This window comes from Bubalus kerabau, chromosome 2 (assembly GCF_029407905.1).
Source record: "Bubalus kerabau isolate K-KA32 ecotype Philippines breed swamp buffalo chromosome 2, PCC_UOA_SB_1v2, whole genome shotgun sequence".
In the NCBI taxonomy this organism is placed as follows: domain Eukaryota; kingdom Metazoa; phylum Chordata; class Mammalia; order Artiodactyla; family Bovidae; genus Bubalus; species Bubalus kerabau.
In genome coordinates, this window is record NC_073625.1 from 104784033 (window position 1) to 104805855 (window position 21823).

The 21823-nt window shown below is 39.7% G+C and overlaps 2 protein-coding genes and 1 long non-coding RNA gene across 5 annotated transcripts in view; 1 reads left to right on the plus strand and 2 right to left on the minus strand.

The window, feature by feature from the left end:
• The window catches only part of NAA50 (N-alpha-acetyltransferase 50, NatE catalytic subunit), a 32181-nt gene extending 16832 nt beyond the window's left edge, over nt 1–15349 (minus strand). The window contains exon 1 of one of the 2 annotated variants that reach the window (XM_055568210.1): nt 15063–15349. In XM_055568210.1, coding sequence (XP_055424185.1) covers nt 15063–15070 — 8 coding nt within the window. In that variant the 5' untranslated portion in view covers nt 15071–15349. The remainder of the gene's footprint in view (nt 1–15062) is intronic. The other variant, XM_055568209.1, reaches the window with a different exon arrangement.
• On the minus strand, nt 3540–15046 carry LOC129643534 (uncharacterized). Its single transcript, XR_008710355.1, has 2 exons — nt 14896–15046; nt 3540–14702 (listed from the first exon to the last, which is right to left on the minus strand). It is a non-coding gene; the product is annotated as an uncharacterized LOC129643534 (long non-coding RNA).
• A 91-nt stretch (nt 15350–15440) lies between the features above and the next one.
• ATP6V1A (ATPase H+ transporting V1 subunit A) overlaps nt 15441–21823 on the plus strand; it is a 62923-nt gene continuing 56540 nt past the window's right edge. Inside the window, exons 1-2 of one of the 2 annotated variants that reach the window (XM_055568207.1) lie at nt 15441–16225; nt 16995–17105. The gene's annotated coding sequence lies outside the window, so the exon portion shown is untranslated. The remainder of the gene's footprint in view (nt 16226–16994; nt 17106–21823) is intronic. The other variant, XM_055568208.1, reaches the window with a different exon arrangement.

The window sequence follows — 21823 nt, forward strand, 5'->3', positions numbered from 1 at the left end:
ATCCTTTTATCATTTTGAAATGCCCACCTTTTTGATGTAATATTGCTCGTCTTACAGTCTACTTCCCTTATCAGATAATAGAGACACACTGCCTTCTTCTAATCAATGTTGCATAGTGTATTTTCTACCACTCTTTGAACTTCTGTGTTCCTTATCTTCTTGTAAAGAGCATATGCCTAAGTCTTGTTCCTTTAATCTGATAATGAGAGCATTCAGTCTGTTCAGATTTAATATAAGTGTTGTTGTAGTCTATTCAAGTCTATCAGTTTGCAGTTTTCTAATCTATATCAACTATTAGTTGTTCCCTTATTTTTCCAGGCTTTTTGAGGATAAATTTGCTTAGGGAAAAAAAAAATTCTTTAGATTAAAAATAAGAGTTCACATAAAAATTTTTTTAATTCTTTTTTTCCTTTGGTTACATTGCACAGTTTACAGGATCTTAGTTCCCCAACCAGAGATCGAACCTGAGCCCACAGGAGTGAAAGCACCAAGCTCTAACCACTAGGGTGCCAAGCAATTCCCTATAGAAAATTAACTTTAGGCATATGGTTGTGAGTTTTGAAAAATATGTATAGTCACCAAACTACCACTGGATCACCAAGAAACAATGATTCTATCACCCCCAAAGTGTCCTACATGACCTTTTGCAGTTTCACTCTACCACCACTCCCAGGAAGCCATTTACATTTTGTTCCCCATAGTTCTGCCTGAGTCATCACATAAACGGAATCACAATACACAGTCATTTGCATGGCTTCTTTCATTCAGCATAATGCCTTTGAGATTCACCACACTATTATCATCAACAGTCATTCCTATACAGGTGGAGTACGAGTTTATACTTTTATTGAAGAGCATTTGGGTGTTTCTAGTTTTGGGAGATTATAAAGTTGCTACAACTTCTGTACAGATTCTTGTGTGAATGTAAGTTTTTCTTTATCCTAAATATGTAGGAGAAGGGGTGCTGGCTCATTAGCTAAGTATCCAAGAGTTTCAGGTGTTCTGCATTTAAATTAGCATTTGGCAGTATGAACCTTTAAAATTTATCCCTAATAGATTGGTAGTGACATTTCATTGTGATTCTAATTTGCATATCCCTAAATAATGGTGAACATCTTTTCGTGTACTTCTTTGCCACTGATGTATCTTCTATGGTAAAGGAGATGTTGCGATCTATTACTCAAAAAACTGGGTTTGAAATATTGAGACTTAAGTTACTATGAACACAGGTCCTTTGCAAGTTATGTGTGTTGCAGAAGATTTCTCTCAGCTGTGGCTTTTTTCATTTTCTTAGCAGTGTTTTTTACACAGCAGAAGGTATACATTTTGAAGAAATTCTGTGGATCATACTTTTCAGAGTCATATCTAACAAATCTTTGTCTGACCCAAGGTCATTTAGATTTTTGTTTTCTTCTAGAAGTTTTATTACATTTAGGTGTATGAACCCAATCCCTGTACATTGTTCTTGTTTTTCTCTTAAACAGCCTTCTTGAAGTATGATTTACATAGTATAAAATTCACCTACTTTAAGTGTACAATTCAAGGATTTTAATTTTTAATAATAGAGTTGTGACCCTAACAATATTGAGTCTTCCTGCCCATGCACAGGGTGTATGTCTCCATTTACTGACCTTTTTTCACACTTTTCAGCAATGTTTAGTAGTTTTCAGTCTGCAGGTTTTTTACATCTTTGGTCAGGTTTGTCCCTAAGTATTTCACTTTTTTGATGCTTCTGTAAATGCTTTTTTAAAAAAAATTCATTTTGGCCACACAGTGTCTTGTGTAGCCGGTGGAAACTATGACCTTCACTGCAGCATTCGGCATCTAGTTCCCTAACCAGGGATCAAACCCAGGCCCCTTGCATTAGGAGCACAGAGTCTTAGTCACTGAACCAACAGGGAATCCCAATAGTATTTTGTTTTAATGTTAATTTTCAGTAGTTTGTTGCTTGGTATATGGAAACACAATTTCCTGCTGTAAGGATGTGAAGTTATCTTAAATACTCAATGTATAATAAAAAAGTCTAACAAAAAACCATTTATATAGAGTTGTTAAACCATCCTCTCAATTTAGCTTTAGAGCATTCATGTCATACCCCTCAAATCTCTCATGCACAGTGAGATAAATCCCCTTACCTACTCCAAGGCAGCCACTAAATTCACCTTCTTTCTCAAGACTTACCATTTCTGAACATTTCATATAACGTGATCTTTTGAACTAGACTTCTTTCACACAGCATGTTTCTGAGGTTCAACTATATTCCAATTTGTCAGTAGCTGAATAGTATTTCATTGTATGAATATATCACATTTTTGTTTATCCATTTACCACTTGCTGGGATTTTAACTGTATTTACTTCATGGCTATTATAAACAATGCTGCTCTGAATACTGCATACAAATCTGTATGCAGACATATATGTCATCTTTTTTCTGGCGGATACCTAGAAGTGGGGCTGCTAGGTCATACGTATGGCAGTACGTATGGCAAATATGTTTTACTTTTTAAAGAGACTGCCTGTGGTAGGCAGATGACACCCAGAGGCTGTCTAATCCCAGGAACCTTTAATATGTTATCTTACATGAAAAATGAACTTTGCGGATGTAAGAACCTGAGATAGGTAAATTAACCAGGACTATCTGGTTGGGCCCTCTGTAATCACACAGATTCTTAGGAATCAAAGAAGATGTGACAAGAAACAAGAGAGATTTAAAGATGCTATGCTGCTGGCTTTGAAGATGAACCATGAACCAAGGCATACAGGTAGTCCATAGAAGTTGAAAAGGCGAGAAAACATTATCTTAGGCCTTTGGAAGAAACACAGATCTATTGTATCCGTTTCTTAGAACTGCACAAACTCAGTGGCTTAAAACAATAGAAATGTATTCTCTCAAAGTTCTGGATGCCAGAAGTCCAAAATCAGAGTGTCAGTAGGGCCATGCCCTCTAGGCTCTGGAGCAGAATCTTTCCTCACCTTTGGCAGCTTCTGGTGGCCTCAGATGTTTTTATGTCTGCCTCTATCTTTACATGATCTTCTGTGTGTATGTAGCCTCTCTTCTTATGAGGACATCAGGGCCCACCCTACCCTAATTGAGTATGACCCCATCTCAATTACATTTGCAAAGACCCTATTTCTAAATAAGGTCACACGCTGAGGTCCCAGGTAGACAGGAGTCATTATACCTACCAACACCTTGATATTAACACAGTGAAACCCATTTCAGACTTTTGATCTTAAGAACTAAGATGATACATCTGTGCTGTTTAAGTCACCAAGCTTGTGGTCATTTGCTACAGTGGTAAGGGAAAACTTATACCTTGTTAAACTGTTTCCCTAAGTGGCCACACCATTTACATTACTTCTAGTAGTGTATTAAGGTTCCAATTTCTCCACATCCTCATCAATGCTTTTTTACTGCCTTTCTGTTTATAGCTATTCTACTGGTACAAAGTGATAATCTCATTGGATTTGCATTTCTCTAATCATGCTAAGCAATTTTTTTTTTTCCTTTGATTTGGTCATTAACCACTGGTACATCTTCTTTGGTGAAATGTCTATTTAAATCTTTTGCCCATGATCTAGGACTTGGAATAAACCTAGAGTTTTTATTTTAGTTCATAAAAAAAAAAATCCTATTTTAAAATTATCTTGCTGAGTTATAAGGATTGTTTACATATTCTGGGTATAAGTCCTTTATCACATATATAATCTGCAACTATTTTCTCTCAGTTCATAGTTTGTCTTTTCACTTTCTATGTACCATACTAACATAAGTTGTTATTAACTGGGGATAGTGGGAATACAGGGAAAATGGGTCTGCACCACCTTCAGAAATATAATCTAAAACCATAACCAAAACTATTCCAATAATTTTTTTTTAGAGGAGGAAGAACTGTCAGATTATAAAAGATGGTGAGATACTTCAGCAACTGGGACATGTGGACCTTTATGGATTCTGACTTGAACAAGCCTAATACAGACTGGGTGTCAGATCATAATATGGTATATTATATTAGGTATAACAGTATTGTAGTTACTTACTAATGACATTATTTCTGATACTAAAACTCAGTAGAAAGCACTCAATGTCTTAATTATTCTTTACTATTTTAAAGAACAAAAGGAGGCTAGAAGCTCAAACTTTTAACAGACTACTAAAACTTCTCTATTTCCAGCTGGAGCAAGCTGTTTTTGTAGAAGGGAAGCTGAATGAGAGGTAGATGAGAGCGAACCTTCCATTCTGGTAAAGACCTAATCTAAATTCAGCAATCTCTAGCCTGTCATAGTCTGTTTTTGGTGAAACTGGTTACATGGCCAGACAACCTCCCCATCCTGCCACATTGAAACTACCGTGTCCCTCTGTTCCAAGACCCTCTGCTGCCCCGTGAGGAACCAGATCCAAGGAGGCTCAAGTTCCTTATATATAATGACACAGTTCACTTGGCCCTCTGTATAATACTGTCAAGTATTTTAAAGGTAAGAATAATCATTAAAAATATTTATATAACCATTCAAATGCTATCTAATGTGACTGGATGCAATGTTGTTAAGTAGATAAAAACAATTAGCAGAGAGAATGCACCTGAACTTTTTACATTATTCTAACTCCTAAGGAAAGAATTTTCTTTTTTAAGACATCACTTTTGAGAGTTGTTTCCTGGAATATCAATAATGTATAATGCAGATCTTCTATTTATGGGAACAGATCACATTACCAAGAATGTCTGTAGTGGGAAGAAAATCTAAAAACTACCAGAAGTGAAAGAAAGTGAAAGTGTTAGTCGCTCAGTCATGTCTGACTCCTTGTGACTCCATGGGTTGTACCCCGCCAGGCTCCTCTGTCCATGGAATTCTCCAGGCAAGAAAATTGGAGCGAGTTGCCATTTCCTCCTCCAGGGGATCTATCCAACCCAGGGATTGAACCCACATCTCCTGAGTCTCCTGTACTGACACCTGAATTTCAGAAGTAAAAGAACAGGAGCCCATAAAGATACCTGAGAAACAATCTTCAAGAGAGTTTAGGGATTAATCTGGAGAAGCAGTGTATGTGATGTAATAAGTATTGAGGAACTGTGACTCAACCTCAAATTGGCCTAATTCTGAAAGCTGGGTTTTTTAATCACTACATTACCTACTTAACTTCAGAAAAAATTTCAATATAATTTAATAACGTAAACGACTTTTAATGGATCAGTTTAAGACCTCTGCTCTGTAGATAAGCCCAAATTCCTGGCCTAAAAGGTAAATCAGCCACGTGGCCTCATCTGTTTGACTCAACAGTTTTTTGCTTTTCCTAATTAAGTTGGCTGCTAATTTTTTAACCAGGAGATTTTCTACATAAAGCTTACATTTCTTGTTTAACACAATTACCTTATCTGCTTGGTGCCAGGTCCTGGGTTCCTGTTGGCACTAGAGTTCGCAACCCTAACTAAAAAACTGAAGACAGCTGTTATTAAAGAAACTATTATCTCAGCTCAAGTATTCACACGATTTGTCATTCTTTGTTTTTCAAATCTGTAACAAACTCTTACTACATCTCCATACCAAAGTTTTGAGACTAAGGATCTAAAGGGGTGGGGGCAGACTGACACTGCACAAGCACCCGAAGAAATGTGAGCCAAATCCTTAGAGCTGGAAAACACAGCTACTTGCCTCCTATTTTATGGAGCAGCACCACAAGATGAGCCTGTTACTCAGACAAATCTCATATAATCGGTGTACTTAGAATACAGTAGTAGGAAATCTTTACTCTTAGCTTAAAAAACAAGTGCTATGATAAAATGGAATAATCTGTGTAAAACATTTAATAGCAACGTCAGATAATAAGCACTTTAAATATTTCTAGCTTTTAAAGGTAATGTTAATTATGGCCATAATTATAAAACAAAATTTAGTGGCAATATTCTGAAAGGCCACAAGATGGAGGTATGACTACACAAAAGTGGGTCTTTTTGTACAAAGTCTGACTGCTAAAGTTACACAGCAACAAGAGAAAATAATGTACAGAGAAAGCTTAAAGTCTTTATACTTTAGATGGGTATTTAAGTGCACCTTGGCACAAAATTTTAACTGGTCACCTAGTATGAAGAAGGGTTTGATCTGGAAGGGACCTCAGAAGCCACTGACTCTAATGCCCTTCATTTTATAGATGACAGAACTGAAGCCCAGACAGATATGCCTGTAGCCAATTATCAATAAAGCCAGAATTAGGCCTATGTCTATGAATGTCATTATAGTGTAAAGTTAGCTACACTGTATGACTTTCCTCAAAGGAGTCATCTTTACTTCTCAAGGTTAAAAACACTTATCTAAGGTGTACTGATAAAGCAGCTTTGCATAAAATTTAAGTTTTCTAACAAGGATCAAAGTATGTCCATGGGGCTTTGATAAAAAATTTAAGGGGTTTAGAGGATAATTTTTTCTTAGCTAGCAGTAATCTGGTTCTAAACTCTTGCCTTCATGTAAATTACATGAAAGAGTGATTCCTCTAAAGTATCAATTCCTTGAACCTAAAAGTAAGCCCACTCAGCATTTATCAAAGCACAGCTTAAATACCAACTGTTCTGGAGGCCTTAACCAGTCATCCTGCTGAGATTTCCACCTCATTTGAACTGTATCACCATTGTACTCTTCCAAGGCACAGAACCTCGGCACTGCTATAACCATTTGTTTTTGAACCTAACCTCTATAAGACTTAGGGCAGAATCTCAACTACTTCATAGAATTGTTAATTTAATTTTAGAGTATCTAAGAATCTCCAAGACCTTAGTAAAACTGATGAGCTCTCTTTCATCTCATCTAGATTTTAGAGCCGTTTCTCAGTTTTGGCCCTATTGATATTTAGGGCTCAATAATCCTGTTGTGAGGTGCTTCACAGATCACTGTGGGATGCTTAGCAGCATTGCTAGCCCTACCCACTAGATGCCAATCACCATCCCCCCTACTGCGATGACTTATAATAAATGTCTCCAGACATTATCAGATGTCCAGAGTGGGATGGGAGTGGCCCCTGGTTGAGAGTCACTGCTCTAGAGGTTTAGCAGGTATCAAAACAGCAGCGGTGGGTGAATCAGTTCTCCAAGCTATGTGACTGCAAATATTAGATGTGTAAAAATCTCAATAATTAATTGGTTGCATACTAGAAGCACTAAACACACACAGGGACATAATTCAAAGTTATACTGTAAAAAGAAAAAGATTATTCCTTGAAAAAATTTTCCATGGTTATCTGTATGTTCAACTAGGCGAGCTCCTTCCTAACTAGAGCTTTTCCCTTATTACTACCTAAATACTGATGTTTTGGACTTCCCTAGTTGTACAGTGTATAAGAATCTGCCTGCCAACGCAGGGAACATGAATTCAATCCCTGGTCCAGGAAGATTTCGCATGCTGCAGAGCAACTAAGCCTGTGAGCCAGAACTACTGTGCCTGTGTGCTGCCAACTACTGAAGTTCACATGCCTAGAGCCTGTGGCCCACAAGAGAAGCCACCACGTTGCTGCTGCTGCTGCTAAGTCGCTTCAGTCGTGTCTGACTCTGTGCAACCCCATGGACCGGAGCCTACCATGCTCCTTCGTCCATGGGATTTTCCAGGCAAGAGTATTGGAGTGGGGTGCCATTGCCTTCTCTGCACCATTTTGAGAAGCCCCTACACTGCAATGAAGAGTAGCCCCGCTTGCCACGACTAGAAAAAGCCCTCACCCAGCAACAAAGACCCAGCACAACCAGAAATAAATAAAAGCTATGTCTACAGGAATCAAGAAGAATTGACTCATTGGAAAAGACACTGATGCTGGGAATGATTGAAGGCAGGAGGAGAAGGGGACGACAGAGGATGAGATGGTTGGGTGGCATCACCAACTCAATGGACATGACTCTGAGCAAGCTCTAGGAGTTGGTGATGGACAGGGAAGCCTGGAGTGCTGCAGTCCATGGGGTTGCAAAGAGTCAGACATGACTGAGCAACTGAGCTGAACTGAACAGGAATCACAAATTCAACACGTCAAAAACTGAACTCATCATTCTCTATAGGAATCTGTTCTCTATGCATAGACTCATCATTCATCCAATACAGAAACCTAGCTTTAAATGTACTCTAACATCCCATTTTAATCCCTGTTGATTCTGCCTTCCAAATATTTTTATAACCTGTTCCTATACCCTTTCTCTTGGTAGTATGGTTCAGGCCATCATTTTAACCCATATCTTAATAGCCTAATAAGGAGAAAAAGTCTACAGCTAAGGAGACAAAAGCATCACAATGCAGTCAGAATAATCCTAAAACACAAATCTGACCATTTTACTTATCTACTTAAAATCTTTACAAAAAGTTGCACATAATCTACCAAACAAAATTCAAGTAGCCCTTCATCGCCTACCTTTGGCCACTGGCCTAGCCTTGTCTCTGCCACCTCCCATTTTTTTTTTTTTTTTTTGGCTATACAAAACTACTCATAAACCCCAGAACCCATTTGCTTTCTTTCTTGGCTCACCTCTGTATCTGTTTCATACTATATTTATAGTTACATTAATAGACCATGGACACTATTTTAGATGAGGTTTATTGCCTGGCACATTGCCTTAACTGCCTCCACTGTAAAAGGTAATAGTGGCAAGGGGGAGAGATGGGAGAACAGGTCCCAAAAAGCAGACACAACAGAAAAATGAGAGCAGCTTAAAAGAGAACAATTCAAATATGATTCCAAAGTTTTGTTTCTTGGTATCATAGAAAGCTAGAATTGACAGAGACCAGAAATGGCAAACATATGACACATGTGCCATTAATAATCAATGATATCACTCCCTCCTCCACAGTCTGAGACCTCATAAAGCTACCAACAGATATGTAATACTGATAAGACAGTATCAACAGATTAGAACTGGCACAAGAATCTCTGGCCTTCCCTATTCAGGTTCAAGCTGTTCTCTTTAAAGAAATGAGAGAATTTCCTAGCAGTTCAGTGGTTAGGTACGGGGTTAAATCCCTGGTTGGGGAACTAAAGATTACACAAACTGCAAAAGAGACAAAGAAATGAAGGCCCGGAAGTTAAGAATCTTATTAGTTAGTGACTGACTAATTAGTTAGCACTAACAATTATTGGTGGCACACCGAACTACAACGTGGTTGCTTTTAGTTCAAATGCTTTTTGTAAGTCTCCTTTTTAAAGAAAAATTATGGTACAAATAATAAACTCTACAGTCTGGTTGGCGGGAAGAATCCAAACACATCTTTAAACATATCTTAGTTTTCTGGAAAGAGAAAAAAGAAATGTTTAAAATGCTTCTAAGTACAAAACATTTTCCTTGCCTACCCGAGCTTAACAAGCTCTGCATATAAAAATGTTTCTAATGATCTGGGTTCTAAATTGGCAACACAAACAATATTTACTAACGTGAATGTCTCAAGCCCATTTTCTAAAGAATATTGTTTGATGTTTTGTAATTTGAAGTCAAAAAAGCAATCTAAATCCAAATTAAAAACTGGGAAGTTTATGTAACAGTTAAGTCACAAAGATACACAAATGGCCAGAAAAATGGGAAATGTCCAACTTCACCAAGTAATCAATAAGAAAGGAAGAAAGAAAGGCCATTTATCACCTAGTCAGCAAAGTGAAACTAGAATTAAGGGTACATGTGTCCTCAAAACCAACTTGTAAAAAATGAATTGTTATTTCTATCATTTATAAAGGGTCAGCTGTGTCACCAATCCCAGAAAAAGGTAATTTACACCACCCATGAAATAGTAGCCACTTCTTCCTCCATTTCCCTGAAGTTTCTGCAAATGTTTCCCTCTTTCTCATCAGCCCTTGAAGAAGGGCATTCTCATATACTGCTGGCAGTATAAATTGTTACTATGTTTCTGGAGGTCAGGTGGCAACAAATATCAGAGCTTTAAAAATGGCAGTATTTTTTGATCCAACGAATTCTTCTCCAGTGAATTATCCAATCCAAAATAATTATCCAAAAAAGGTAGAATATAGGTTGCACTAGCTCAGGCAAGGCAAATACATACCCCTCTTCCTTTACTCAGAAGATATGACTGGATTATAACATTTTAATCTAAAACAAGGAGCAGTTACCAGAACAGCCACACACTATCTGTTGTCCCATAGTTGAAACATTTACCATCTGAGTTCTAGATTCAAAGGGAAAAGATCATATTTTAGACATTTATCTGTTTCCATCCCCCTCCCTAGGGTCTAGCACAGCACCACCCAAGAGAAATAGAATTCAAGTCACATATATAATTTAAAATTTTTTAGGTCCAGAGTTCAGGTCCCCGTTAAAAAATTTTCCCCTAGTATCTACATTAACAAGGCAAAAAGAAATAGGTGAAATTATTGAAACATGTAATCAAAATTAATGATATTAAAAAAATCATTTTTCATAGTAAGCCAGTGTACATAACACTAACGGTACATCTCAATTCAGATGCTAATTTTTCCTTGGAAATATTTTATCTGTACTTATATTTCATAAAATTTACACTGGACTCATATCCAAGTTGTTTGAAACATACACAAAAACTGTCCAACAACTGACATTTTAATTCTGTTCCTCAGTAACACAAGACACATTTTAACTGTTCTACAGCCAACCGTAATTAGTCACTACTGTATGGGACAGGACAAGACTGATATTTTGCTAATAAGTCAGGCACTGAATGAACGTGACTAGGAGATGACGGAAGAGAACAGCTCAGAAGAAAGGAGTGTTTTATGACAGCATGATTATATAATTTTGTAGTTATTAAAGTATAATGCATACTATTCTCATTTCCATGATGCAAAGGACGTTTCTATTGATTACTACTGGTATTCTAATGGTTTCTGTAGGATGCACTTCTAAAAAAGAAAAAAGGACACCATTTAAATAATTGAAAATGTATATCTTCTCAGATGGCACAAAGCTGGAAGACACAGCTAATACCTGGAAGAGAAAACCAAGAGTCAAAGGGATTTCTACAGACCAAAAGAGAGGATTGAGCAAAATGAAATTTAATATAGATACTAGTTTGGTTAGGCAAAAGCACTGGCTTTGAAAGATAATGCTTTATATAAATAGCCTTTAAAAATCCCTTCTAATCCACAAATTCTTGATTATTCTGTGTTTTTTTCAGAACTTCACCAGGAGCTGTCCATAACTTGGGGGGAGAAAAATCGTAACACTGATGGTAACACAGCATTATTTACCAATGCACACATCTATACTGGTAGTAGATATACTTTATAAATTTAGTTTATATTTACAGACAGATGATCTTATGATTTATGATGTTGTTGTACCTGTTCATCTGGATCTTAAAATAGATATCATATTGCAGCTACTTTCCTTTTAATCTCCTTTATCTTTGTTAGGACATTGATTTTTTAAAACTGTGGTACAGGTAGGTTATATTTTATATGAACTGGTCTGGACACAGCAAGGGAACATTACAAAGTATTTGTTAAAATTTATTATCTTATTAAACATCCCATAAATTATTGACTTCACAAAGCAAAGAGTATGAATTTCAGGTTTACAAAAGTTCCTGAATTATGTATACTTCAGCCTCACTGGCTTTGTTTTTTTTTCCCTGACAAAATCAGCAATAAAACTTAAAAAAATTTTTTATTGCAGTATAAAACACATTCTGTAAGGAGCACAATTTTTTTTTACAGTTCAATGTTTTTTTTTTTTTTTTAAGTGTATGGACACACCACCTCTTTGAGCTTTCCAGGTGGCTCAGGATACAGGAGTTTGATTTCTGGGTTGGGAAGATCCCCTTGGAGAAAGAAATGGCAACCGACTCCAGAGAAACCCCATGGACAGAGGAGCTTAGTGGGCTACAGTCCATGGGGTGCAAAGAACCAGACACAGTTTAGCAACTGAACAACAACACAGCCCTTCAACCGATACCTAAGGCTGCAATTTGGGGCGTCTAATGCTCTGACCAGGGATCAAACCCAGGCGGCCTGCATTGGGAATGTGGAGTCTTACCCACTGGATCACCAGGGAAGTCCCCAGAATCTTTGTATTTTAACACTTCAATTGGTAAACTACATTGTTTTATTTACTTTATTATTGCTATCATCTTTACTTTGTTCATGGGTATTTACATCTAGTTAGGTATCTTTATTAGAATTAACACCTCTTTGCTACAGTTTAAGGGTAAATGGATTCAGTTTTACTTTCTATTGTATTGACTAATTACACTGCCATCTCAGTCTGGGCTGTGAACAATACCTTCTTGCCTGAGTATCATCCTCCCTAGAGAGGAACAGATAAAAATAATCAGCTTACCTCCCACAAATTCAACCGGTAAAGTCTCTGGTTCATAAAAACAAGCAATCTTGGTACACAGGAAGTAACATCTCAAGTAATATACTTCAAATTTCTAGACCATGCATTATAAACACACGCGGTAATTAACAACTGGAAATCTATCTTGTTTGGCGGAAAAGCAAATACATGCCAATACTATAAGAAGTCCTACTGCTACTAATAAACTAAGAATATGAAGAACAAACCAGGTAGGATACTTAAGTTTTAAAAGTTTCAAAATAACAGACAATATAGGTAATGTAAAATATTCAAACAGTACATTAATTTAGAATTAGGAGTTCTACATGTTTCCAATTTTAGGTATTTCTATCCGACTTACAGTTCAGTCAGCTCAGTATCCAAAAAAACTTAGCAAATAAAATTTCATACAAAAACCACATAATCAGAACCACTGTTTCATTTCCAAGAGGCAGAACTATTAACACTGACTACACTGCACACAGCAATACACATCTTTGAACTCAAGGACCTTAAAAATCTTTTAAATAACATCTAGTCTTCATTTGTTCAGGACTCTGATGCTGGGAGGGATTGGGGGCAGGAGAAGGGGACGAGAGAGGATGAGATGGCTGGATGGCATCACCGACTCGACGGACCTTGAGTTTGAGTGAACTCCGGGAGTTGGTGATGGACAGGGAGGCCTGGTGTGCTGCAATTCATGGGGTCGCAAAGAGTTGGACAGGACTGAGCAACTGAACTGAAATGAAGAATAAGACTAACAAGTGAAAAAAACTAAAGTTCCATCTTATGTAGGAGTTAGTTCACCTGAGAAGTAAAAGGTCTATTCCTCTGAAATCATGTTAAAAGTTTACCATTAGAAACAGGATCTTAAGCTTCCAATCGTGAGAGGTGATAGGAACTCGACTTAAGGACTCTTAGCGGCCTCATGAGTATATTAACTGACGGTAGATTATGAATATTAACTGCTGTTTGACCCCATTTCTATTGCCAAGTTATTAACAGGAAGGGCATTACATCCTAGGTAGAATGAGCTAGACCAAAGAGTTTGGATATAAACATCCAGAATAATTTCTGGAGGCCCGTCTTTATAAATTCACCCACAACCTCAACACCAAAAACTCTTCAGCCTCATTTTTATTACTTTAACAAAAGCAAGTATTGAGTGCCAATGAGAACACAAAAACAAACAAGAGAAAGCACTAATACTCAAGGAAAGAAAGAGATAAAACTTGCCAAGTTATACTGGATCACATATAAAATAGCCAACATTCTAGATCATGATTCAAGTGCAGCACATACTTCCCATATCCCCAGTTATTTTCCTGATTGGAACTCTTTAGAACTTGATGCGAAATAACGCAGGAACTGCGAAAATTTCATTTTTTCTAAACTTTAATACTAAGCAACTGAACAACAAAGATAAAATTAAATTTTCTTGGACCTCTCCTGCAGCCTCAAACACATACACACACCAAGAAAAGTGCGTGTGTTCTCAGTCGCGGGGGACTCTTTACGAACCCCACAGACTGCAATCCGCCAGACTCCTCTGTCCATGGAATTTTACAAGGATACTGGAGTGGGTTGTCATTTCCTCCTTCAGGGGACCTTCTCCAACCAGGGATCGAACCAGCGTTTCTTGTGTCTCCTGTATTGCAGGCGCATTCTTTAAGAGCTGAGCTATTGGGGAAGCCCCATACACACACTAAAGTAGTATTTGAATCCTCGTCTTGGGCAGTATGAGATTACTTACAACATGGACTTTTACTCTATCTTCAAAAGAGCTGCTGAACAGTTTGAAAGCCTTCCCTAACTCAAAACATAGTTAAAATTCTTTAACTGACTTGCTCTAACAGAAAAAACTCAACCACCTCAGAAAGCTTTTAACACTGATAAGATTCCATTTCTTTTTCTAAAGAGGGTAAAGGCAAGCAAGGGCTAACTCCGTCAATATTTTAAAACACCGTATTATGTAATTAATACTTTAACAGTGTGTAACTGAATAGTAAGGTGACATCTTATCCAAATGGAAATAGTCGAACCAAAATAATCCCTAATTTTGTCCAAGAGGTAACCTGTGAAAGAATATTAACTTTGCCAAACACCTTAAGAAAAAGCTTGCTAGGAACCCAGAACTCCCTCCCGGCCCAGGGGCAATAGTAAAGTGCTGGAGCAATAGCTCCACCTATTGATCAGCAACACTTCCTTAAATATTTTGGCACCCCAAGTCTCCAATGCTCACGCTCTCTCCCCCTCCTCCACTCGCTCTGACCCAACCCAAATCCAGTTGAGTCACTAGCTCTGAATACTCCTATCTGTGCTCTTTATTCCAATTCCTGCTCTCTCCAGAAGGTTCTGCGCCGCTTCCAAGTATGGATAACCCCGAAAGGTGTCAAAGACCACAGTTCTCAGTGTTGAACCTGGATGTGAAGACGACAACCGTACCGCTCCCTTGGAGTGCCGGGCCGCGGGTGGCTCTGCCGTTCGCTCCCGGGGAACAGGAGGCCTCAGGAGCCTCACGACAGCTTTTCCCCGCCGCCCCACTCAGCAGCTGTTCTCCAATCAACCCGCACTCGTCCTCCGGGCCCCAATCCTGGGTTCCCTGGGTCCTACCTCCGCTGGCCTTTCAGCCCGCCAACAGCCCGAGTCGAGCCTCCGCCCCCTCCGTGTGCAGAGAAGCCCAGAAACCTCCCTCCGCCGGGTCTTCGCCCAGAGTCTCATCCATCCTTCGCAGCCCTTCTCCCCCGCCGGTCGGGGCCTGCCCCGCTGCCCTTCCTCACCCTTTCATCTTCCCCGCCTGCTGAGGCCGTTGTTACCGCCGATATCAACGCCGTTGTCGTCGCCGCCCTGAGCTCTCCGCGCCCTCAGCTCGGGCCACTCAACCCCACAAGCCGGCCTCCTCGCCTAAGGCAAGGAGCTGAGCGGGTGACGGAGGCCGCGAGAGTTTAGCGCGGCCCTGCGTCTCCGGAGGGGGCGGAGGTGCCTCCCGCCGCCGCGCTAGTGCAGCAGCTTCTCCACACGTGCACACGGGGAACTCGCCTCCCGCCCGCCGCCGCCAGCCAGACCCGCCGCCGCGCTATGACCTTTCACCCCGCCCCCTCTGCGCGCCGGCGCGTCGGCCGCCCCTCGCGCAGCCGCACTGCAGGCTTCCCCTTACCCTTCCCCCTCTACTTCAGGACCTCCATCTTTCTACTGGGCTGTGCCCTCTGGCGTCATCTTTCTCCTCCCATTCCTTACGACACAACTTGTGAGGCTTGCTTGGTAGGCCCTGGCGATAAAATCCGGATTTTTCCACCCCTCCCTCTCTCCTCTCGCACTTTAACAAGCTCAGTCTTTCCTGACTCTGGTCTTCCCAGCTGGTAGTCTCCAGTATGACCTTCAAATGCACCTGTCTCCTAAAAAGATTTTATAAATCTTATTCCTCTAAATGTAAAGAAGCCTGTGGAAAGTAACGAGGTGTTTTTAAGACAAATAAACGTAGTCAACAATTGGCTAGATAACTTGGCTTACGTCCAGCACTTTTCAGTTTCGATATCACGTGATTGCCCAAACCTTTAAGCCTGGGGATTTTACCGGCAGGCCCCACGGGGACGAAACTCCATTGCTATTTCCGGTCCCTAGACCACGGCATAAACGTCACTTCCTTAGCAATGCACTTTAACCCGTTCCACCCACGCGTTTTGCGTTGCACTTTACAACCTGATCTTTGTGGACATTTTTTTTTCCTTTCTAAAATCTAATCGCAAGGAAATTAATGTTCAAACGATCCGCTAAAATACAAGCCCGGGAGATGCAGCCAGCCCGGCTGCGGTTGACAGGGCGGAGCTCGGGGTCACGTGACGTCCTACGCCCGCCCCGCTCTGCAGCTGAAGACTTCCCTCCCGCAGTGACAGAGCCTCTGGGTCGGTGATCGGTACGGTTTCTGCACCTCGCGCCCCGGCAGGTGAGTGGCGACCGGTAACCGGCGGCTGGTGGGGATAGAAGGGAAGGGAGGAGGAAAAGAAGAGAGAATGTGAATAGTGGCCTCTGCTGTCCCAGGCTTTCTTCCGCTGTCATCCTGCCCCGGCGAGGATCTTGTTTCTCCATTTATCTTGACCCCCGCCCCTCGTCCAATCCCTGCCACCGTGGTCGCCCCTGCAACTTAGGGGTTGAGATGTTCACCTTTCCCGGGGCTGGGGGTGAGTGCGGCCATTATGGGTCCCCATTCAAGTCTTTGGGGCTTCGGGTAGTGGGGTTGATTCAGGCATTAGTTGGGGTCTGCAATAGTCCCCGGGTCTCAATCCCAAAGCCTGTTCTTTGGCAGAGGCCTTGTAAGGTCTTCCCCTTCAGCTCCCTAGTGGGGAACCGGGAGATAGGAAAAACCCCGGAGGCAGAGGCGGCTCCTGTGAGACAGGCTTAAGAGAGAATGTCGCGATGCAGACACTCTCTCACTGCAGAGTCACTGTAAAGCTTGCTTTCTAGTGTGCATTCTCAGTAATTCTAGTTTTTATCTGACATCCCTGCGAGAGATGTTCACAACTTTCGAATGGGTCTGGAATGGTAAAAGGTGGCTTTTTACTTTTCTCTTCTCCAATTTTATGGTGTAGAAACGTAGAGGATACTTGAAAGAGTAAAGCTATACTAGCTTCAAAAACAGGCAGTGTTGTTAATGCGACAGTTTAGATTGAATGAGGAGGCGTTGAAAGATGGTGTTGCGATGTCATGATCTGCAGGAGACCCAGGCTAGCTTATGCAGAACTGACTTCACTGGAAGGGAGTAATTCTTCAGAAACAAATTGGGCTGGAAAGATAATAAACCAGTGCGTTTGACCGTAAACTTAAAGGTAAGGAGGTTAAGTCTAAATATTGCTGACTTCATATTTTTTGCCTTTGACATCCTTTTGCCATTTCTCCCTAAAATCCTACTTAATCACTACTCCCAATCAATTCCTTAACTAATGCTAAATTAGTATTAAGTAGCATTTGTATCCCTACTTTTCCTGTTTGTAAAACTCCAGGTGACGTCTTCAGATTTTGATGAATAGTAGTTTCTGAAAATGCAGAAATGATTGTTTAGGTTTTTGCCCAACCCAGTGTACTCCCATTTCATGTAGTAACCAATGTAGTAACGTAGTAACCAATGTTTTGACCCCAAACAGTGTGCTTTATGGAAGAATGTTTTTCTGTTTGGGGTTAAACTCTTGTTTACACTACAAACTCAGAAAGTCCCTTCTTTCTTTTAAATTGAAAGGACTTAACAGAAATTACAAATTTGATTTTTAAAATTTAAATTACACTTTTTCTTAATCTGAAAAATCATTTTCTCAGTTAAATTTTAAAGCCAAGTTCAAAAATAGAGAAACTAGACTATTGATGCTCATTACTAGATAAGATAACCTTAAGATCTTTCTTGCTTTCTCTAAGTAATGAAGACCACTATTATGCTTTACAGTTTTAGTGTTTTGTGCATATATCTATATTGGTATATACCTAATCTGTTGAGATGTTTATGTTTCAGGATGTCTGCTACTGATATATAGTTTTTATCTATTAATTCGCTCCAGAGTGAGATTCCCTGATCTCTAGAGGACAGAAAAACATAAGCAGTGTTGCTTCATTGCCCAGGTGACATTTCACCAATTAAAACGAGTTCACCAAATAATAAGGATTTTTGAAGTCCAAATCAGTCCTGTCTGGGTGAGACCAAAATGGGATAGAGAAAGCAGGCTAAAAAGCATTTGAGTCCTAGAGGAGAAAATGTCAATGTGAAAGAGATTGAATGAGTTTGCAGTTTTACTTCACAATTCCCCTGATTTTAGGAAACTTACTAAAGCAATCATTTAGACCACTAATGAAATCTGGAAGATTGGCAGCAGGAATTGGTGACTGAATTACTATTAAAGTTGAATTTGAAAAAGAGTTTTGATATTGTATAGTTTTCACAAACAAGTGATCTCTGTGTGGCATGGAAGCTATTTCTGAGACTAACTTTATCTGTCAATGAGTATTATATGTAGAAATCTCTTTTTTTTTTTTTTTTGGCCGTGCCTCACGGCTTGAGGGATCTTAGTTCCTAGTTCCCCGATCAGGGATCAAACCCAGGTCCTCGGCAGTGAAAGGGATGAGTCCTAACTACTGGACTGCCAGGATATTCCCTATATAGAAATCTTAACATTCGTTAGAGAACTGTGCTGAAGTTCAGTATTAAATGGCACACAGGGGTTCTTGTGTTTGAGTCCCCAACAGCTCTTGTATGCTTACTCTGAAGTCTTGCTTATATGTCACTATCTTTATAGGTTATGGCCAGCACCAAGAATGCTTTCTTCCTCTGTGGGCAGAGCTAGGCACTCACTTCTGTAGAATACTGCACAATATTCCATTCTTCTATTTTCACCTCCAGAACATTGTTTTTAATTACTGTTTGTTGGGCTGTACCTTAATAAACTATAAAACTCCTAGGAATTCAAGGACAGTGTCCCTACTCTTGGTCTTTAGCTCCTGAATGATGAAGTAGATAGGCATTCAATAAATTGTTTATTGACTGTGTATGAGATAACTGGACAGGGAGATTGAACTAGTTTTAAAATTCCTGCAGATCATAATGCCTTCTAAGGTAACACACTAGATACTAGCTTTCAAGTATAAATTGTCAATAGCAGCTATGAAAATCATGGTCAGTAGAATAGATGTAAGCCTCAGACATAATAATATGTCTTTATTAACATAGTGACCAACTTATTTTCACAGCATATATGTTTGTAATGTGTTTGGATGATATGGGAGGGAAGGAGAGCGGGGTGAGTTGTATTTAATGTAAAAGGGGCACTGAAAGCTACATGTGCTATAGCACTAGACTAAAAGTCAGTAGATCATCCTTCAGCACTGCCACTTTAGTTATATGCTTTTTAGAAAAGTTGGGATTGGGGGCTCTGGGTTTGATGTTTAGGATCTTTCTGTCAAGGGTATTAAGATTTCAAATTAGAGAAACCCTAAATAATCTGTGTGAAAGTATTTTTAAAACTAAGTGGTATTTAAATGTGAAGCAAGATTGTACAAACTTTACAAGAATAGATTTCTTGATCGTATAGACCTGGGTTCAAGTTCTGGCCTTACCACATATTTAAGCTGTGTGACCTTGGACAGTTTGCTTAATCTAAGCTTAAATTTCCTCATGTTTAAATCTATGCTATGCTGCTAATTCACTTCAGTCGTGTCCGACTCTGTGCGACCCCATAGACGGCAGCCCACCAGGCTCCCCCGTCCCTGGGATTCTCCAGGCCAAGAACACTGGAGTGGGTTGCCATTTCCTTCTCCAGTGCATGAAAGTGCGAAGTGAAAGTGAAGTCGCTCAGTCGTGTCCGACTCTTAGCGACCCCATGGACTGCAGCCCACCAGGCTCCTCTGTCCATGGGATTCTCCAGGCTAGAGTACTGGAGTGGGGTGCCATCGCCTTCTCTGAATCTATGCTATAGATACTGTTAAATTAGATCATGAATGCACAGGGCTAAGTAGATACTTTGTACATTTTAAGAATTAATTTTACTGATATCTAGTCGCCGTCCCCTGTGGAGCCCATGCTGGGAAAGATTGAGGGCAAGAGGAGAAGGGGGCAGCAGAGGATGAGATGTTTGTATGGCATCACTGACTCAATGGACATGAATTTGAGCAAACTCAGGGAGATAGTGAAGGACTGGGAAGCTTGGTGTGCTGCAGTTCATGGGGTTGCAAAGAGTTGGATACGACTTAGCAACTGAACAACAACAACAGTTTGTACATACTGAATTTCTAAAGGAGACTTTTAGATACCCTATAAAATTAAGCAGCAAGTTTGGGATATGGAGAAAGGAGTAAACTTTGAAATAAGGCTATTACTAATAGCAAGAAAAATGTACCTCTAGCAAAGATTCTAAAACAGATTTTATTATTTTTTTAATTATCTTTTTTTTTTTGGCTGCACTGGGTCTTCATGCTGTGCGGGCTTTTCTCTAATTGTGGTGAGATGGGGCTATTCTTCAGTTGCAGACTTGCTGCGGTGGTTTCTCTTGTTGTAGAGCACTGGCTCTAGACATACCGCCTTTGGAAGTTGCGGCACGTGAGCATAGTTACCTCGAAGCTTGCGGGATCTTCCTGGTTCAGGGATCAAACCCATGTCCCATGCACTACAAAGTGAATTGTTAACCACTGGACCACCAGGGAATCCCTAAAACAGATTTATTAATAGAAGCTAAGAAATACCAACATAAAGCTCATTATTTTGGCAACTGCAATGACAGTATTTTCTGTATAAAGATTTTCCAGAGGTTGTGATCATTAATATGTGAAATCAGTTTAAAGAGGTATTTATTTCTAAATTCTTATAAAAATGTATTAAAATTATCCTAACCTGTACAGGAGGGACTTTTGAGTTTGTGCTTATATTTTAAATTTCTGTCCTTTATTCTAAATGTTTTTTTTTATCTTATTTTTATATTGGAAAATATCAGTAAATTAAATAGTAATTGAAATGTAGCTAGCATAAGTTTATGTTTCACCTTAATCCTGAAAAAAATAACTCATTTGTTCTAAGGAAAGATTTTATGAAGAGATTATTGAATATTCTCTTTAATGTCAAGTTTTCTATTATAGTGATATAAATTATGATGAGTAACCATATTTTACATTTTTCTGTAGAGACTTTTTTTAAAAGCTACTATGTTTTTGTTTCCTGCTATGAACTGAAAGTGACTTTGGTTTATGTAAGTGTATTCTTTTATTATACAGTATATACATATTACATATATATAGTAAACACACAGACATAGTGTGTATATTTATCAGATCAGTTCAGTCGCTCAGTCGTGTCCGACTCTTTGCGACCCCATGAATCGCAGCACGCCAGGCCTCCCTGTCCATCACCAACTCGCGGAGTTCATTCAGACTCACGTCCATCGAGTCAGTGATGCCATCCAGCCATCTCATCCTCTGTCGTCCCCTTCTCCTCTTGCCCCCAATCCTTCCCAGCATCAGAGTCTTTTCCAATGAGTCAACTCTTCTCATGAGGTGGCCAAAGTACTGGAGTTTCAGCTTCAGCATCATTCCTTCCAAAGAAATCCCAGAGCTGATCTCCTTCAGAATGGACTGGTTGGATCTCCTTGCAGTCCAAGGGACTCTCAAGAGTCTTCTCCAACACCACAGTTCAAAAGCATCAATTCTTCAGTGCTCAGCCTTCTTCACAGTCCAACTCTCACATCCATACATGACCACAGGAAAAACCATAGCCTTGACTAGACGGACCTTTGTTGGCAAAGTAATGTCTCTGCTTTTGAATATGCTATCTAGTGGTCTATCTGCTTTTGAATATTCTATCTAATGGTCATAACTTTCCTTCCAAGGAGTAAGCGTCTTTTAATTTCATGGCTGCAGTCACCATGTGCAGTGATTTTGGAGCCCAGAAAAGTAAAGTCTGACACTGTTTCCACTGTTTCCCTGTCTATTTCCCATGAAGTGATGGGACCAGATGCCATGTTATTTGTTTTCTGAATGTTGAGCTTTAAGCCAACTTTTTCACTCTCCACTTTCAATT